Below are 19,648 nucleotides of genomic sequence, written 5' to 3' on the forward strand. Positions count from 1 at the left end.
AATGGTGATGTGGCAGGATAGCCAGTATCAAAAGAAAGAGATAGATGCTCAAGCGGGTAGAAGAGACTGGACTATTTTTTATACTTTTGTTTAAACCAAATGGCGCGGACCTTTTGAGACAATTGGTAGTTTCAATACGTAGGCTCATTTTATGAACTGATTACCTGAGGACTTGGCATCACTATATTACTACATTCCCCTGACATCGGCAAACACAGCACTGGTAAGAAGGAACATTAAACTCCCTCCTGCAATTTACACATGGAAAATAGAATCATAGATTCCCCACAGTGCAAAAGGAGGCCATTTGGCCCATCGAGTCTGCACCAACAACAATCCCACTCAGGCCCTACCCCCGTAGCTCCACCCTGATAATTCCCCCTGACACAAAGGAGGAATTTAGCATGGCCAATCAATCTAACCCACACATCTTTGGACTGTGGGAGGAAACAGTCTCCATCGTTCAATGAGATCATGACTGATCTGATGTGGTAATCCTCAATTTCCACTTTTCTGCCTTATCCCCATAACATTTGATTCCCTTTTTGAGTAAAAATATAAGAAATATATATATGAAAAGGAGCTATAACTGAAGAAAGGGGAAGAAACAATGATTTGGGGATGGTAAAAAGAATGGAAAGAATTGCGAAGAAAAAGATGAAGAAAATAGAAAAGGAAGATGTGGAACCTGATCACTTATAGATATTTGAGCAATTTACTGGAATTGGGATTTTCACAAGTTTGACATTGACAAGATTTCTTGACATTTGAGATATTATCAGCAAATAATATGATTAATTCACTGAGTTTAAAAAAATAGTCCAATCTATTAAATAAATCAAACCATAAAATATTCTGTTTGGAGAAAGAAAGTCTGCCTTTCCTTTCATGGTTTCAACAATGAACCAATTCTCTTGCAGCAGATAATTAATTGCTTTGTTGATAGGTTTTTTTATTGACTCATGCACAGAGACGTCAGTAATTTTGTAAATTATTGTGATTCATAAATCTGGTAACAAGACTCTTTAAAAATTGGCATGAATTGTGCTATATAAACAGGATAGTTTTACAATTAGGCTTATTAATTGATGCAAATTGTTTCATTTTCAAATTCCAAATTAGGCTATTCAACAAAACAATAATTATCACCCATCTCAAAACAGAATAAAGCATTCCGGAATGTGAAGCTCTGATATGATTTCACTTCTGAATGCCAAAAGATTCTCAAAGCGTCTCACACAATTAACTATGTTTGAAATGCAGATGGAAGCCAACAGGGAAAGTAAATTGCTAGCTTGAATGTAAGCAGCATTAACAAGTTGTTTGACTTGATTTAGCTGGCTTTGCAAGGTAATATTGCCCTGGGCTGAAAGATACTCGCAAAAATGACGGACCCAAAAAAGAATAGTCTGCCCACACTCATGATGGCTACAGCACTGTGATTGAGTACTTCCTACTCCCACACAACCGCATTCCTCCATAGACATGTTAAGTCTGACATTTACTGCATAGTTATGATACGAGGGGAATAAGACAGTCTCCTTCCTGTAATAATAGACCATGGAAATCAGAAGATCCAGGTTCAATTCTCTATTTTTGCAAAGTTAGTTGGGTTACAGTCAAACCAGCAACTGGAAGCTGATAATTTACTTTAAGGAAAAGTATTTCTTCTATCTCGAGTCATCTCTTAAGACTTATGAATTTTGTGTTAATGTTCCTCTACGTCCAAAAGCATTTATAACTTACTTATTGTCCTTTCATCCTTTGAGCCATTATAGGCTTTTATTATAAGATCAAAATATGCTTAAGGGTGAAAAAGGCTATTAATCCCAGCTTGATGAATCCATTTAGACAGATCCTAATCCCACTCTGCAACCCCTTTGCAACATTATTCCAAAACTCACGAATAAATAAACTCAGCTGTTTACAAATGTTGAGGTGATGTGCTAACTTTGATTAATTGACATCTTAGAACAGAACAATACAGCACAGGAACAGGCCCTTCGGCCCACAATGTTGTGCTGAACACGACGCCAAATTAAACTAATCCCTCTGCCTGCCCTTGATCCATATCCCTCTATTCCTTGCATATTCATGTGCTTATCTAAAAGCCCCTTAAACACCTCTATATATCTTCCTCCACCATCACCCCAGGCAACTACCACTCCCTGTGTGTAAAAGAATTGCCCCTCACATGTCCTTTAAACTTTCCCCCTCTCACCTTAAGTGCATGCCCCCTCGCACTTGACATTTCAACTCTGGGAAAAAGATTCTGACTGTCAACCCTATCTCTGCCTCTCATAATTTTATAGACTTCTATCAGGTCTCCCCTCAGCCTCCGCCACTCCAAAGAAAAAACCCTAGTTTGTCCAGCCTCTCCTTATAGCTCATACCCTCTAATCCAGGAAGAATCCTGGTAAACCTTTTCTGAATCCTCTCCAAACCCTCCACATCCTTCCTCTAATGTGGAATCGGAATTGAATGGAAGTGTGGCCTAACCAAAGTTTAATAAAGCTGCAACATGACATCCTGACTCTGATACACAATGCCCCGACCAATAAAGGCAAGCATGCCACACGCCTTCTTTACCACCCTATCTACATGTGCGGCCACTGTCAGGGAACTGTGGACTTGAACCCCAAGATCCCTCTGTACATCAATGCTGTTCAGGGTCCTGCCATTAACTGTATACTTACCCTTAGCATTTGATCTCCCAAAATGCAGCACCTCAAACTTGCCCGAATTGAACTCCATCTGCCATTTCTCCGCCCATATCTGCAACTGATCTATATCCTGCTGTATCCTTTGACAATCTTCTACACCTATTTTTGTGTTGTCTGCAAACTTACTAACCCACCCATCTATGTTTTAGTCCAAGTCATTTATATATATCACAAACAGCAGAGGTCCCAGTACAGATCCCTGCAGAACACCACTAGTCACGAACCTCCAGCCAGAAAAACACCCTTCTACTACTACTCTCTGACTTCTATGGGCAAACCAATTCTGAATCCAAATGGACAAGTCACCATGGATCCCGTGCATAGAACATAGAACATAGAAAGCCACAGCACAAACAGGCCCTTCGGCCCACAAGTTGCGCCGATCACATCCCCACCTCTAGGCCTATCTATAGCCCTCAATCCCATTAAATCCCATGTACTCATCCAGAAGTCTCTTAAAAGACCCCAACGAGTTTGCCTCCACCACCACCGACGTCAGCCGATTCCACTCACCCACCACCCTCTGAGTGAAAAACTTACCCCTGACATCTCCTCTGTACCTACCCCCCAGCACCTTAAACCTGTGTCCTCTCGTAGCAACCATTTCAGCCCTTGGAAATAGCCTCTGGGAGTCTACCCTATCCAGACCTCTCAACATCTTGTAAACCTCTATCAGGTCACCTCTCATCCTTCGTCTCTCCAGGGAGAAGAGACCAAGCTCCCTCAACCTATCCTCATAAGGCATGCCCCCCAATCCAGGCAACATCCTTGTAAATCTCCTCTGCACCCTTTCAATGGCTTCAACATCTTTCCTGTAATGAGGTGACCAGAACTGCGCGCAGTACTCCAAGTGGGGTCTAACCAGGGTCCTATAAAGCTGCAGCATTATCTCCCGACTCCTAAACTCAATCCCTCGATTAATGAAGGCCAGTACGCCGTACGCCTTCTTGACCGCATCCTCCACTTGCGAGGCCGATTTAAGAGTCCTATGGACCCGGACCCCAAGGTCCTTCTGATCCTCTACACTGCTAAGAATGGTACCCTTCATATTATACTGCTGCTTCATCCCATTGGATCTGCCAAAATGGATCACCACACACTTATCCGGGTTGAAGTCCATCTGCCACTTCTCCGCCCAGTCTTGCATTCTATCTATGTCTCGCTGCAACTTCTGACATCCCTCCAAACTATCCACAACACCACCTACCTTGGTGTCGTCAGCAAACTTACCAACCCATCCCTCCACTTCCTCATCCAGGTCATTTATGAAAATGACAAACAGCAAGGGTCCCAGAACAGATCCCTGGGGCACTCCACTGGTCACTGACCTCCATGCAGAGAAAGACCCCTCCACAGCCACTCTCTGCCTTCTGCAGGCAAGCCAGTTCTGGATCCACAAGGCAACAGCCCCTTGGATCCCATGCCCTCTCACTTTCTCAAGAAGTCTTGCATGGGGGACCTTATCGAATGCCTTGCTGAAGTCCATATAGACCACATCCACCGCTCTTCCTTCGTCAATGTGTTTGGTCACATTTTCAAAGAACTCAACCAGGCTCGTAAGGCACGACCTGCCCTTGACAAAGCCGTGCTGACTACTTTTGATCATACTAAACTTCTCTAGATGATCATAAATCCTGTCTCTCAGGATCCTCTCCATCAACTTACCAACCACTGAGGTTAGACTCACCGGTCGGTAATTTCCCGGGCTGTCCCTGTTCCCTTTCTTGAATATAGGGACCACATCTGCAATCCTCCAATCCTCCGGAACCTCTCCCGTCTCCATCGACGATGCAAAGATCATCGCCAAAGGCTCCGCAATCTCCTCCCTCGCCTCCCACAGTAACCTGGGGTACATCCCATCCGGTCCTGGCGACTTACCAACCTTGATGCCATTCAATAGTTCCAACACATCCTCTTTCTTTATGTCCACATGCTCGATCCTTTCTGTCCACCGCAAACCAGCAGTACAACCACCCAGATCCCTTTCCACCGTGAATACCGAGGTAAAGTATTCATTAAGCAGCTCCGCCATTTCTAACGGTTCCACACAAACTTTTCCCCCTTCACCTTTTAAGGGTCCTATGCCTTCACATCTCATCCTTTTACTCTTGACATATTTGTAGAAAGCCTTGGGATTCTCCTTAATCTTACCCGCCAAGGCCTTCTCATGACCCCTTCTCGCTCTCCTAATTTCCTTCTTAAGCTCCTTCCTACATCCCGTATACTCCTCTAAATCCTTAACACCTCCTAGCTCTCTGAACCTTCTGTACGCCTCTCTTTTCTTATTCACCAGGTTCATCACAACCTTCGTGCACCACGGTTCCCGTACCCTACCAACACCCCCCTGTCTCATCGGAACGTTGTCATGCAGAGCTCCAGACAAACATTCCTTGAAAATCCTCCACTTTCCTTCGGTACTTTTCCCCAAGAATGCCTCCTTCCAATTTACCCGTCTAATTTCCTCCCTGATGACACTGTATTTCCCTTTACTCCAGAGAAACACTTTCCTAGCCTGCCTGATCCTACCTCTTTCCAATGCTATCGTGAAGGAGATAGAATTATGATCGCTATCCCCAAGATGCTCACCCACCGAGAGATCCTCCACCTGTCCAGGTTCATTAGCCAGCACCAGATCAAGTACAGCCTCTCCTCTAGTAGGCTTATCCACATACTGTGTCAGGAAACTCTCCTGGACACACCTAACAAACTCCTCTCCATCCAAACCCCTAGCCCTCGGGATATTCCAATCTATGTTTGGGAAATTAAAATCTCCCATCACGACAACTCTGTTATTCCTACATCTCTCCAGGATCTGTTTCCCCATCTGCTCCTCAACATCTCTGTTACTATTGGGCGGCCTATAGAAAACACCCAGCAACGTTACCGACCCCTTCCTGTTCCTCACCTCCACCCACAGAGACTCCGTAGTCAATCCCTCCACGGCGTCCACCTTCTCTACAGCCGTGACACTATCCCTGATCAACAGTGCCACTCCCCCCCCTCTCTTGCCTCCCTCCCTGTCCTTCCTGAAACATCTAAAACCCGGCACCTGAAGCACCCAGTCCTGTCCCTGAGACATCCAAGTCTCCGTAATGGCCACCACATCACAATTCGAAGCAGCAATCCACGCTCTAAGCTCATCCACTTTATTCACTACACTCCTGGCATTAAAATAGACACATCTCAGACCTTCAGCCTGAGCACTTCCCTTCTCCATCACTCGTCTAACCTCCCTCTTACCCTGTTTACATTCCTTATCTATTTGCGAGCTAACCTCCTCGCTCTCAGTCCCCTCATTTCGATTCCCTCCCCCCAACCTTTCTAGTTTAAAGTCTCTCCAGTAGCCTTAGCCAACCTTCCCGCCAGGATATTGGTCCCCCTGGGATTCAAGTGCCACCCGTCTTTTTTAAACAGGTCACACTTGCCCCTAAAGAGGTCCCAATGATCCAAGTACCCAAATCCTTGTCCCTTGCTCCAGTCCCTCAGCCACGCATTCATTCTCCACCGATTCCTGTTCTCACTCTCCCGCGGCATCTTAATCTTTTGCAGGTGATATTTATGGCCTGCTCTGCCAAGAACATACATGGGAAGCAAGAAATAGATGAATGGTGTTGAAATAGATATGGATGAGATTAAAGACATTAACTTCATAGACAAACATCTAAACATGCTTAACCGTTGCAGAGCGGCCATCAGTAAAGTCAATGAAACATTACACAACACAGTCAAAGCAATAGAATGTTAGTCAGAAGAGGTGATGATAACACTTCATGTTTGTCTGCATTAAATGCCGCCTGCAAGTAATCTGCCCAAATGCATACTGAATGGAAATAAAAATTGGAAGTGATGCAAAATGGGCTTGCTCCCACTTGCTTTACAATATTGCGCAAGTTTAACATTACCCCCTCATCCCACTGCCAACGTTTAGCTGCTAAAATGGAGTTTAATTTAACCTATTTATTTCAGGTATTATTGTCATTTGTTCAAAGATGACTGTAGTTTGAGAACTGCATATAAATCATTGGTTCACAGCCTCAGGGAGAGACTAGGGTGCACAATGGGAAGCAGAAGAAGAGGAGGAGCAGCAAATGACTGCTCTATTTTCTATCTTTTTGACGTGCAGTGCGAGAATTTTCCCATGGTATTGAACAAGGAGAATCAAAGTCTACGGGCAGATTTTTACCAGCACGTCCACCCGAGGTTCGCATGATCCCCCCCGGGGGCCAACGGAGAATGCTGTTCTCCGAGCCTCGCCCACCCCCGAAATCGGGGCGGGCATGCCGGTAAAATTCCGGCCAACGTGTAGCCTTCAGTGAAGCAGGATGAGAGAGTCAAGGATAATTGGTCCAAGACATACATAATTCAATCCCCTTTATAAAGTCACACATTCTATCCTTAGTTTCAAGTTCTTATTATCAATTCTTACATCCGTGAAACTCTCTATGTTGCCGCACTTTCATTGATGGGAGAAGGTAACTGCAATGTAGCAACTTTACACAGACATTTTCCATCACAAATGTTGACAGTGGAATTTAGAATGTAAAAGTAGATAAGGAAGTGTATACACAAGCAAATCTATATTATATAGCTGCGTGTTGAATTTGTCTAATGGTAATTTCTTCTGAAACATCCAAAACTACATTGAAAGGGTCCTGATAAACATAACTAAAGAATGTCACGATGGCAAAGTACACATTGCATTGTCCATGACAAAATGATATAAGATGCTATGATTTGATGCCTTTTTTCAAATGTGAGTTGCAGCTAACTGAAACATCCTGAGGGTGTAGAGATAAGGGGCTGGCTATTCACAATCCAATTTGAGCCAGAACTCTAGCAGACAGCCGGAGAAAATGGCAGCGATGTTGTTCATGCATACATCCTGTCTCTGTTTTTCATGTCAACAATTTTTGTCTAGTCGTTTGGGGTGTGGGGGGTTAAGAGTCCGCCATTGCAGGTGTTGCAGCCAATTAAGCTAGTTAAGGGTTTGTGAAAATCCAATTTTCCTAAACGTTTTTAAATTTGGTATAGGCGACCAACATTTCGGAGTTGGCTGCCTCAGACCAGCTCAAGGCAGACATGGACCATGTCAGGGGGGCGTTATGGAAGCCAGAAAGGTACCTGATGAGTCTAAATGCTGACCATAGGTGAAAAGACTTACCCCTTTGAAGTATAAGCTCAGATAGCCCATTACAGGTCAGGGAAGGAGGCAAAATTTTGTCATCCTGCTGGCATCATGTGGGTATCAGAGCAGTGGGCATGGTTGTGTGGACCCCACTTGAGCACCAGGAAAGGTTTAGCTAGAAATTGGTGCTGCAACCTTAGAAATCGAAGCCACAGGGAATGAGGGGCAGCTGCCTAAGGGCAAGGGCAGCGTCCTGGATATCAGGAGGCCAGAAGACTGAGACAAGGGGTACAAAGTAGATGAAGACCTCATCCTGAGCATAGGATCTACAGGCAGAGGTGAAACTATCTGGATTTGACTGAGAATGAATGCCAAAGGAGAGAATGTCTGTGATTATCTATCTACAAGCTCATGTGCACACCTTTACAGACCTCTACTGAATCTCACATGTACACATGTGCACCACCCCAGGTGACAGATGATCTCCTTATCAAAGCTGGACAACACATCAGATTTACAATTGATAGGTCATTGCAGGATCAGAGGACATTGGTTTTGGTGCCTGAACTGGATGTGTGGTCTCCTGCAATGCCCTCATGGAAAGGTCTTGGTCACTGGGGTGCTCTGCTGTGCTTTGCATAACATGGCCCTCCAGAGAAGTATGGACCATCAGGGTGATCATGAGGGTCAATGAGGGCAATGCTGTTAATGTGGTGTACATAGACTTCCAAAATGGGTTTTGATGCAGTGCTGCCCAACAGACTTCTGAGCAAATGTATGACCCATGGAATAAATGGGACAGTAACAACATGGATTCGGAATTAGCTGAGTTGTAGGAAACAGAGAGCAGTAGTTCATGGATATCTTTTAGGCTGGAGGAAGGTTTGTAGTGGCATTCCTCAGGGGGTCAGAGTTGGGGCTCTGACAGGGACCAATTTCAAAGTTTGTGGATGACAGAAGACTTGGAAGCATTGTGAGCTGTGGGCTGGATAGTGTAGACATTTTAAAGGGACATTGGCAAATTGGTGCAATGGGCAGATAAGTGGCAGATTATTTTTTTTGCAGAAATGTGTGAGGTGATTCATTTGATAGAAGAATATGGAAAGACAACATAAAATAAAGAGTATAATTCTAAAAAGCAAAAGCACCTGGGTGTAAATGTGCATAAATTATTGAAGTTGGCAGGACAGGTTAAGCGAATAGTTAATAAAGCATACACTATCCTGGGCTTTATTAATAGGGGCTTCGAGTACAAGAGCAACACAGTTATGTTAAATTTGTATAATTCACTAACTTGGCCTCACTAGAGCCCTACATTCAGTTCTGGGCACCATACTTTAAGAAGGATGTGAAGACATTGGAGAGGGTGGAGAAAATATTCGCAAGAATGATACCATGGATGAGGAACATTAGTTATGAAGATAGATTGGAGAGGTTAGGACTGTTTTTTCGAGAAAAGAATGTTGAGAGGAAAATTGAAAGAGATGTTCAAAATCATGAGGAACTTGGACAGAGTAGATTGGGAGAAATTGTTCCCACTCGTGAAAGGATCAAGAATGAGAGGGCACAGATTTAAAGTTATTTGCAAAAGATGCAAAAGTGATATGAGGAGAAACTTTTTTACATAACAAGTGATTAGGATTTTATATCACTGCTTGAGAGTGAAGTGTAGGCAGGTTCAACTGAAGCATTCAAAAGGGAATTAGACTGTTATCTGAAAACGAACATTGTGCAGGGTAATGGGGAGAATGATATTTGATGAGCTGCTCAGTCAGAGGGCTGGTGCAGACATGATGGGCTGAATGGCCTCCTTCTGTGATTCTGTGAGGCCCTGGGAGGGATCAGGGGAGGAGCAGGAGGTAAGAGAGGAGGCAGAAGGAGCTGTTGCTGAACAGAGAAGTTGTCTTGCTGCATGATGTAGCCTCCTCCTTCAGCCTCCCTCCTGGAAGAGGACCTCCTCCCTCTTCCTCATGAGTGCCTGGCTTCCAATTCCCCCATGACATCGCACTTTCCTGGGAAGCAGTGGAAGGTTTTGAAACAAACTCTCTCCATCAGAACAACAAGTCATGGTTGCATTGGGGTCTAAACAAGTCCCTCACTTCATCTGGCTCATCTCCTCCTAACCCCACTGGCTCGAATTGGACAGGGATCAACTAAGGGCTCACCCCCTTTAAAAATCTAAACTTCAGTCAATTTCCCACCGTGGGCGGGTTCCTGACACAAAAGCCCAGCTCCTGTTTCCCACCTCTGTTACAAAAATCCATCCTGAAGGTGTCTTTGCAGCCAAGAGCACAGATATATAATTAATGGAAGTATTCACCTAAACAAGCGAAGAACAACATCAAACATCCATCTACCTGCTGTCCTAATCTTCAAGATTTCAACTTTTTGAGTCTCAGTCCAATGTTGAGCAACAATTGCCCAAAGTTCAACTAAAAGCTGCTTTAAAATTTGCAACTCCGACTGCCAGTTATTTAAAACAGTGATGTCAAGCTCAATATTCATATAGTGACAAATGCAGTATCGTTTGTAATGGATTTTTTTTTAGCAACATAACGTTATGTTGAAAATTGAATAAAGTCCTAGAAGTTGATAACCACTATTATGAATCAATAATTAAGAAACAATATTCTGCAGCTTTCTACTGTTGACAGTTCAATAAATACATGGCCAGAAGTCAAGAAAGATAAACCTCTACAAAAGCAGCACCATCCTGGAACAAACAAAATAACTTTTTTTTTCCTTGTTGACAAACATGGACCCAGATTTTCGCTCATTTTAGCCGAAGAAGCAAAGAAAACCACATGTGGGGTGACTCTCCCAGCCCACTGCGCTGCTTTTGTAGCGTGCTCCCCACTGGGTGCCATGGCCTCTGCAAGCCTTTGGCAGCCGGATTTCCAGCATTGTCAGTTCCGCACCGACTTCTAGCGTGGAGCTGAACAAATTATGATAATCCTCATTACCATATATTTTAAATTCCATTAGCGGGCCCGGGCCTGAAATCTCTGGGCCTGCTAGCATCTCCCTGCTAGCCAGGAGTGGTTCACTCCAGTGAGATTTAATACAGCTCCCCACTTGCGGGAGGCAACGAACTGTTGGAGTGAAGGGGGGACAATCAAGGCCATCCAAAGGATTGGGTGCTGTGTGTGTGTGTGGGGGGGGCTACACCCTGGGCATTGACAGCCTAGCAGTGCCAGCCTGAGCCCCCTGGCACTGCCCAAGGGGAAAAGTGTCAATGCCCTGGGGGCATCTGGCAGTGCCAGGGGGCATGGTCTAATGGGGTGGGGCCTGATGGGGCGGGGTCAGATGGGGCAGTCGGTGGGGGTGGGAGATCCCACTGCCACTCTGCGCTGGGATCGTGAGCAGAGGGAGGAAGGCCAGCAATCGGGGTTGGCTATCGGTGTGGGGGATGGTGTTCAGCCTGATGGGAGGGGTTTGGGGCTGCCAGTGGGGGGGCCGGGGGGGGAAATTGGGAGATTGGGGCTGAGGTGGGGGGAGAGGGGGAGATCGAAGTGGGCCAGGGGTGGCGGCAGGAGACGGTCGAGGCTGGCCTGGACACATCCTGTCGGTCAGTGAGCGGTCCGTGGTGGGGTCGCACAGCCGGCAATGCGGGTGTCGCGCGGCTGGCTAGCGATCGAGCTGGCCAGCGACTAGGAGGCCGGCAGTGCGCCGATCTTGGCACTGATCGATTGTCACATGTTCAGTGGCCCGCTCAGCGCTATGCTGCCGGCCTCTCCAGTGGGAATAAGCCCCGCCCACAGCTTTTGAATGAGATTCACACTGAGGCACTCTGCAGTGCACAGAGTGTGGGAGATTCAATTTGAAAGTCCCGCTGAAAGAACCAGTGTGATTTACTCATTTTTAAACAAATTCAACACTTAGAATCTTCCTGGGAGAATCACTCCCTATAAATACAAAACCTTTAAAAAGTGATAGTTTCAGACTGCACTAACATACCAGTCATTGGGTCAATGGCAAAGAATCCTCTTGGGTTTTCACTAGTGATCCTGAAGGTCAGCTGACCCTGTGAAATGGAATCCGGGTCATCGGCATCAATGCGAAGAACAGATCTATCTTTCCGTGAGTTTTCCATGATTGAGGTGTAGTAAACAGGCGCTGTGGTCTGAGGGGGATTATCATTAACATCTAAAACTTTGATGAAGACTTCAGTTGAAGTGACCCAAGGAATGGCACCTAAATCCATCGCAAGAACCGTCAGCCAATAGCGGGGCCATCTTTCACGATCAAGGAGCTCCACAGTCTGTATTGTTCCTGGAATCAAAATAAATTATCTTTAATGACTGCTTTTTCTTCTTATCTCATGACTTACCATCTATACAAGTTTCAGTTGTCCTGAAGAGCAAGCAAGCAACTCAGGTTTCATGTCACGTTAAAATTATTTTAACTTAATTCGCTGGTTTGGGAAGTCAATGGGATTCATGTACGATGCTGGTTCACCTGATCCTGCAAGTTTTCCAATCAGCTGGTTATATGAAAACTCCTCTCTTAATAAATTTTGTATATTATATTGTCAGTGCCTTGTCACAGGGCAAGGAACAAACCATTAGCATTTCCATGAAATTTGCTAGACTAATGATGTATTCTGAGGCAATGGATTTGTAAGCCTTCCAGAGTTGGCAAATATGAGGGAAGCAATGGCCCTCCCAGTGACCCAGTGTGGTAAATGAGTGACTTTACTCTTAAATACTGCCAAAATTCACCAGCTTCAATTCTCACAGAGAGGGAGCAAGGAGATGTAGCTATGTCCATGCAAGTCAAATGGGGATAGAATTGTTTTTAACAAGGATACTTCCAGAATTGTGTCAGAACTAGCTTTGTGTCATCTTTTCAAATAAATGCTCATTCTACTGAGTTGAAGGCAAATTATTGGCATAGCTGAGGGATTAGAGTCATATGCTGGAATTTAATCGCCTCGCTTGCCCGAGGCTCGTAAGATCCCACTCGAGGCCAGCAGAGAACACCATTCGCGAGCCTTGCTCACCGCGATTCTGGGGCGGGCGAGGAAGTAAAATTCTGGCCAAAGAGTCATAGAGGTTTACAGCATGGAAACAGGCCCTTCGGCCCAACTTATCCAAGCCACCCAGTTTTTAACCATTAAGCTAGTCCCAATTGCTCGCGTTTAGCCCATATCCCTCGATACCAATCTTTCCATGTAACTGTCTAAATACTTTCTAAAAATACAAAATTCTACCCGCCTCTACTACAACCTCTGGCAACTTGTTCCAGACACTCACAACCTTCTGTGTGAAAATATTGCCCCTCTGGAAATTGTTTAAGCGGTTGAAGATAGAGCATACTGAAAATGGGTATGCACCCAAATTGGAAGGAAATGACTGGTGGTGGGGCAGTACAGTGGCACAGTGGTTAGCACTGCTGCCTCACAGCGCCAGGGACCCAGGTTCAATTCCGGCCTTGGGCAACTATATTGTGCAAGAGTTCGCATGTTTTCCTTGTGCCTGCGTGGGTTTTCTCTGGGTGCTCTGGTTCTCTCCCGCAGTCCAAAGATATGCAGGTTAGGTGGATAGGCCATGCTAAATTGCCCCTTAGTGTCCCAAGATGTATAGGTGGGGTCATGGGGATGGGGCCTGGGCAAGATGCTCTGTCAGAGTCGATGCAGACCAGATGGGCTGAATGGCCTCCTTCTGCACTGTAGGGATTCTATGATTGTCCCACAAGGATCTGCAAGGAGAATGGGAATCTTTTTACACATGGAGTGGTACTGACCTGGAAGAAGAGTTAATTAATGATTTCAAAATGAAATTGGATGGGTACTTGAAGGAACCTTGCAGGGTTATGGGGATTGAGGAGATTGGGGCAGATTTGAATTTTGTATGGAGAGCCAGAATGGATTTGATCAAATAGCCTCATTCTATGGAGTCATGACTTTATGAGTTAACTTTTTTGGCCCTTCCTGCCGGTGAGGTCTTCTGCTCTCGCCGATGGCAAAACCCCTCCCTTCATCCCAGCCCACCCACCCATGATGGGTTGCCCAGTGGCAGAAGGTAATGGCCACACAAAACCCCATAGACACTGATAGCTCTGGAAGATCCTGCCACTGGCCAATGCCATCTCCACAGCCAGAAACTCCCGCCCTATGACTCCAGTCTGTAATAAGGTTTGACTTTATTCTGTAAGGTAGCAAATTAATTTTTGATGAAGTTCTTCAAAAATTCTCAACCTGCCAACACTCAATAATTCCATTCATAATACTCTTTAGCGTTTTGTGAAATCAGAACAATATGACACGCATCAAAACTTCAGCTCATGTTCTTACCTGTTTTTTCATTAATGGTGAAGACTCCAAGACCTGTTCCACCCTTAATCGAATATCGAATCTCACCATCCTTTCCTTTGTCTTCATCCTGAGCAGTGAGTGTTAACACTGAGGTTCCCACAGGCACTCCTTCACTGATGGAACTTTTGAACACAAAGGAGGAGAAGTGTGGTCGGTGCAGGTTTTCATTGATGTCAATCACTTCGATTTCCACATAACAGGTAGAGCTCAGAGACTGGGATTTTCCACCGTCAACAACACGAGCTGTTAGATTGTAAAAACTCTGACTTTCAAAGTCCAATTGCTTATTGGTACGGATAGCTCCGAATTGTCTATCAACTCTGAACGTATTTTCTCCAGTGGTTATCAGGCTATATTTCACTTCACTTCCCGATCCTAGATCTGGATCGTAGGCCTCAAGCCACACTACGACAGTTCCTATTGGAATATCTTCAGGAACTCTCACCCTGTAGTGAGGTGGGACAAACTGAGGTGGATTATCATTTACATCTTTCAAGACTACTGTCAGATCAATAGTTGAGAATAGTTGGGGCTCTTGTTGAGCCTGATCTCTGGCTTCAATTCTCAGAACATATATTGGATGAAGTTCTCGATCTATTTTGCCAGTAACGTGCACTGTACCTGAAGTTTTGTCAATGGAGAATGTTTTGGTACCACTTAGAAGTGAATATTTTATCTTTCCGTTATCTCCCACATCATTATCTTTGGCCCTCACCTGGGCTATAGGTGTTCCGATCTCCACGTTTTCATGTATCATTGTTGAATAGCTATCCTGCAAGAATCTAGGTTTGTTATCATTTGCATCCAGCACTCGCACTGTTAACAGCCTCCAAGTGAATTTCTGAGGTTTTCCAAGATCATAAACGGTAATGTTTAAAGTGTAAAGCTTTGTTGTTTCAAAATCTAAGGGTGACACAACTTTCAGCTCTCCAGTCTCCATCTCTACAACAAAGCAGCTGTCTTTATTCCCATTCGAGATCACATAGACCAGCTTGCCATTGAAACCAGAGTCAGCATCCGTAGCATGAATATTCAAGATGGTTGAATCAACTGGAATGTTCTCCATTATGTCAATGGAGCTTGGGAAATGACTATCAAATTGTGGAGAGTGGGCATTGACAATGTGGATGTAAGAGAATGAATCTTCTTCATGAGGTTGATAATGTGGTTTCACAGAAAGAAGAAGGATCTCGGCTAACTTTTTAATTGCTCCAGTGTCTTTGCAATGCATGCTGACCATTTGCAGGCTATCCGTAACAGTAAGGTTAACATCTACATTGGAAGCATAGTTCTCTCCATCCGTAGCTGTGATTTTAAGATTAAAAAAAGAGATTATGCGGGCAGGTCTGTAAGATAAGGGGTGCTTCAACATTAGTGCACCAGAAATTGGATTGAGATCAAAGAAATCTAGTTCATTACCGGACAAAAACTCATATCGGATCCCTTGCAGCTCATCTGCATCTACTGCAGAGACAGTGGTGATGAGGTGTCCAACGGCGAGATTTCGTGAAACATTGCCTTGGCAATTGTTCTTCTCAAACAGTGGTTCATTGTCATTCAGATTCCGCAAATAAATTGTGACAGGGACTTCTACTTCGTAGCGATATGGTGATCCCCAGTCAGAGGCCCAAACTCGTAGATGGTACACTCGCTGCATGAGTTCATAGTCTAGGTTCTCAGATGTCACAATGGTTCCTGTAAATGGATGAATGCTGAAGGGAACAGGAGCTACATTGGCAATGCTATATGTCACATAGCCATTTTCACCATGGTCTTTGTCCGTTGCATTGACTGTTAAGATACTTGTTCCAACCTGCGCATTTTCATCGATACTCCCTTGGTAAGAAGATGCTCTAAACTCTGGAGCATGATTATTGGTGTCGATGAGATCAATAATGATTCTAGTTGAGACCTGACCAATACTGGTCTTTACTTTTAATTCAAAATGGGATTGTTCTAAAAAATCCATTGCAGCAGCCGTGGTAATGAGACCAGTTCGAGGATTTATCCTGAATTTTGTACTGATGTGATTATGCTCCAGGTGATAAGTCTGATTTGGAAGTTTAGGAAGAGCTTTAACCATTACAACAGGACTGTTTGGTGGTGCAAACTCACACAATCTAACCGTGTAAAGATCTTCCTCAAACTTTAAGGTTTCAGGCCACTTTGCGGGTACATGAGTGAATTTTATTGGTGAACGGTTAGTTGGATTGCTCTTACCTCGAGCTTGCAGAGACAAGTTATAGCCGAGGGAATTGTTTACCCAGTTTTCCCCCTTGATATATCGTAGCTTGAACTCCCTACTGCCTTGGTAGAACGGTATCACACTAAAATGGTGAGCTGGGTCCCCATCCACAATGTCCACTGCATCTATTCCTTCCTCTACTGTGATAATGGCACGTGTCGCACCATGGTCAGTTCCAGGAGAGGTAAGATGTACAGACTGAATTCCTGGCACTCTTATACCAGTCTGCTCTACACTGACAGTCAATTTTGCCACACTGCCAATCCCACTGCCTCCAAATAACTTCACCATGCGATCCACTGCCAAGATTTCTAGGCTATAGTGCTTTAGAGTTGTGTAATTCAGGCTTCCTGCCAATGTGACAATGCCGCTACTGGGATGTATGGCAAACATATCAGCCCTGTCTTTGAAAGCATAATAAAACGCTGCATTGCTTCCAACATCGGCATCTGTTGCGGTGACTCTTGCAACACTGGATCCCAATGGGGCATCCTCTGTTATGGAGACAGTGTATGACAATGGTGAAAATAGAGGACGCAAGTCATTTCTGTCAAGGATCTGGATCATCACCTTGGTCCACGCTTCATGTTCGAATGTTCCATCAACTGCTTGGACTGTCAGTAGATAATGATCCTTTACTTCTCTGTTTAAAACAGCCATGTTGGAACTTCTGGTTCTTATACGCAAAAAGCAGAAATCGCCTACCAAATATTCCTCTGCTTTGAACACATTCATATTGTCTCCAGAAACGATTTTGTATTTAATGTTTTCGATAGCCTCTATAATCTGAATGCCCATTTTTACACTACTTTCTAGGTAAGTCTTGGGGGAGGAATTTTCATAGATAGTAGCATTGTAAACATGGTGGGTGAACTGGAAAGGTGAGGTGTGCAGTTTCTCCAGTCGCTCTTCGGAAATCCCAAACATCACCAAGAGTGCTATCAGTCGTAAACTTCTGACTGCCATGGTTCATCACATTGGCTTTCTTCTTAAAATCTGTAGGAAGACCATTGAAAGCGATTAGCTCCTTAGGAACTTAAGATCCTAACATTACAAAATGAGCAGAGGTACAAATAAACTCGACACTCTGATTTTACATTTCAGCCCTCATCTTTGAACCTAGATTGAACCTGGATATTCTGACTTCTCACTACCTGGCCTTAGGAAATCCAACAGGTTTATATTGGATTGTAATCAGCGACAGCAGCAGGGAATCCCGATGTTAATGTTCTCTTCAGCTCATTACAAAAATGTCTTACCAGCTCATATTAAAAGTGAGAAAATACAATTGCCCATTTTTGCTCTATCGTTTAAGAATCAGCATTGTCCTACCACAGTATGGGTACATTGGCATAGATATGTCCAAGAATCATGGTAGCAAGAGGTTTGAATCCCGGAAGCTAATCCATTAGGAAAAATAATATGTGATTTTCTAAGTCATTCTTACATTATCTTCCAGTCCACTGCATGGTTTCTGGTCCTCTCCTCACCTCTTCTTCTTCCTTCAGTTCCCTCTCCCTCTGAGGTACTAATATTGGTTCTGCTCCTCATGCCTGCTTCTGCTCTCTTTTTTTTACTTCCCTCCTTGCTTAAGTTGTCTCCTGCACATTATCTGTATGCAGTCATCCACCTAGAGTTATTGAATCATGGAATGGTTACAGCATTGGAGACCATTTGGCCCATTGTGTCTGTGCCTGCTCTCTGACAGAGCAATTCACCTACTGCCATTCCCCCACCTTCTTCTTGGAGACTTACACATTCTTACTTTTTGGATAATAATCCAATTCCCTCTTGGGGTCTAATGGATATCAGCTCTGGGCTCCCATTATAATGCATCACACCACCTGTCTATATCCTGAATAGACAGCTTGCTGACCTGGAGGTGGGAAATCCTGCATTGTAGTCAATTTATAAAAGGGCCTGTGGTAGCACCTTACAAGAAAGGTGCACGTAGCATCACAAATATAAGGTGGAACAGCAAGTATCATGTTGGAAAAGCTTACAGCAGCAAGCACGTTTCAAAGGCTTTAAGGTACAAAAGCCATGGGTAATCCCCCCAATGGTCTCCCAAACACTCTCAGCATTCCCTGACAACATCCCTATCAGGGCTCTGACAAAGGGTCATCCAGACTTGAAATGTTAGCTCTATTCTCTCCCCACAGATGCTGTCAGACTTGCTGGATTTTCCAGCATTGTCTGTTTTTGTTTCAGATTCCAGCATCCGCAGTATTTTGCCTTTATCCCTTCCAGTCATTTCTGGAAATGGCTGCCTCCTAATTTGCAGCTGATGGACTTCACTACAAAGTTTGATATTGATTTGCAGGTCCGTCTGAGGCACTAAGCTTCTTTCTGATGGGAAATCTGGTCACCAAGCTGCAAATCCCAATGGCATTGCACAATCGATAAGTTGATCCAAGTACAGGTCACTTAGTTCTGGCCTACACCTACCATCCCTCCCTTTTAATACAAATGGGAGCAGTTTCAGCACAAATATCACCCACTCTTCACCACTGTCACTACCCCCTACACCGCAACCCCACTCCCCTCAAACATCAAGACAACTTCAGCACTGAAGCTTGCAGAATGCCAGTGAAACAACCCTGGATGAAGGGGATGTAGTGGCTGCATGGTGGCACAATGGTTAGCACTGCTGCCTCACAGTGCCAGGGATCCAGGTTCGATTCCTGGTTTGGGTCACTTTCTGTGTGGCATTTGCACATTCTCCCTGAGTCTGTGTGGGTTTCTTCCGGGTGCTCCGGTTTCCTCCCATAGGCCGAAGATGTGCAGGTTAGGTGCACTGGCCATGCTAAATTCTCCCTCAGTGTACCCGAACAGGCACCAAAGTGTGATGACTAGGGGATTTTCACAGTAACCTCATTGCAGTGTTAATGAAACTGACTTGTGACTAATAAAAAAACTTTAAATACATCTGGGCAATAGGCTGGGATGGATGGTATCACTTTCGTTGTTCAGTACTTACTCAGATATTTAGCTACATTGACACCAACGGAACTGGGTATCAGGTGAGGCTTTCTATAACAGACAGCTGATGTGATATCAGCTATCATGCAAAGCATGTTTTCACACGTTGAAACTAAGCCATGCTAAATATTGCGTTCTTTTAATTATGTGGCACATGAATGTAAAAAAGAATGACAATTATGACATTTAATAGAATGTTAATTTGTGAACTTGTTCGGTAACAATGACAAGGACCTGAGTATTCAAACAGATGTAAC

At 44.4% G+C, this 19,648-nt stretch overlaps 1 protein-coding gene across 1 annotated transcript in view; it reads right to left on the reverse strand.

Annotated features, from left to right (window-relative positions):
* Positions 1-17,375, reverse strand: part of LOC144505034 (protocadherin Fat 1-like) — a 106,624-nt gene extending 89,249 nt beyond the window's left edge. Inside the window, exons 1-2 of the mRNA XM_078230712.1 lie at positions 14,144-17,375; positions 11,806-12,120 (exon numbers count right to left, since the gene is read on the reverse strand). Of these exons, the coding sequence (XP_078086838.1) occupies positions 11,806-12,120; positions 14,144-17,375 (3,547 nt within the window). The remainder of the gene's footprint in view (positions 1-11,805; positions 12,121-14,143) is intronic.
* Positions 17,376-19,648: the final 2,273 nt, after the last annotated feature.

The sequence above is a fragment of the Mustelus asterias genome, chromosome 16, assembly GCF_964213995.1.
Source record: "Mustelus asterias chromosome 16, sMusAst1.hap1.1, whole genome shotgun sequence".
NCBI lineage: Eukaryota > Metazoa > Chordata > Chondrichthyes > Carcharhiniformes > Triakidae > Mustelus > Mustelus asterias.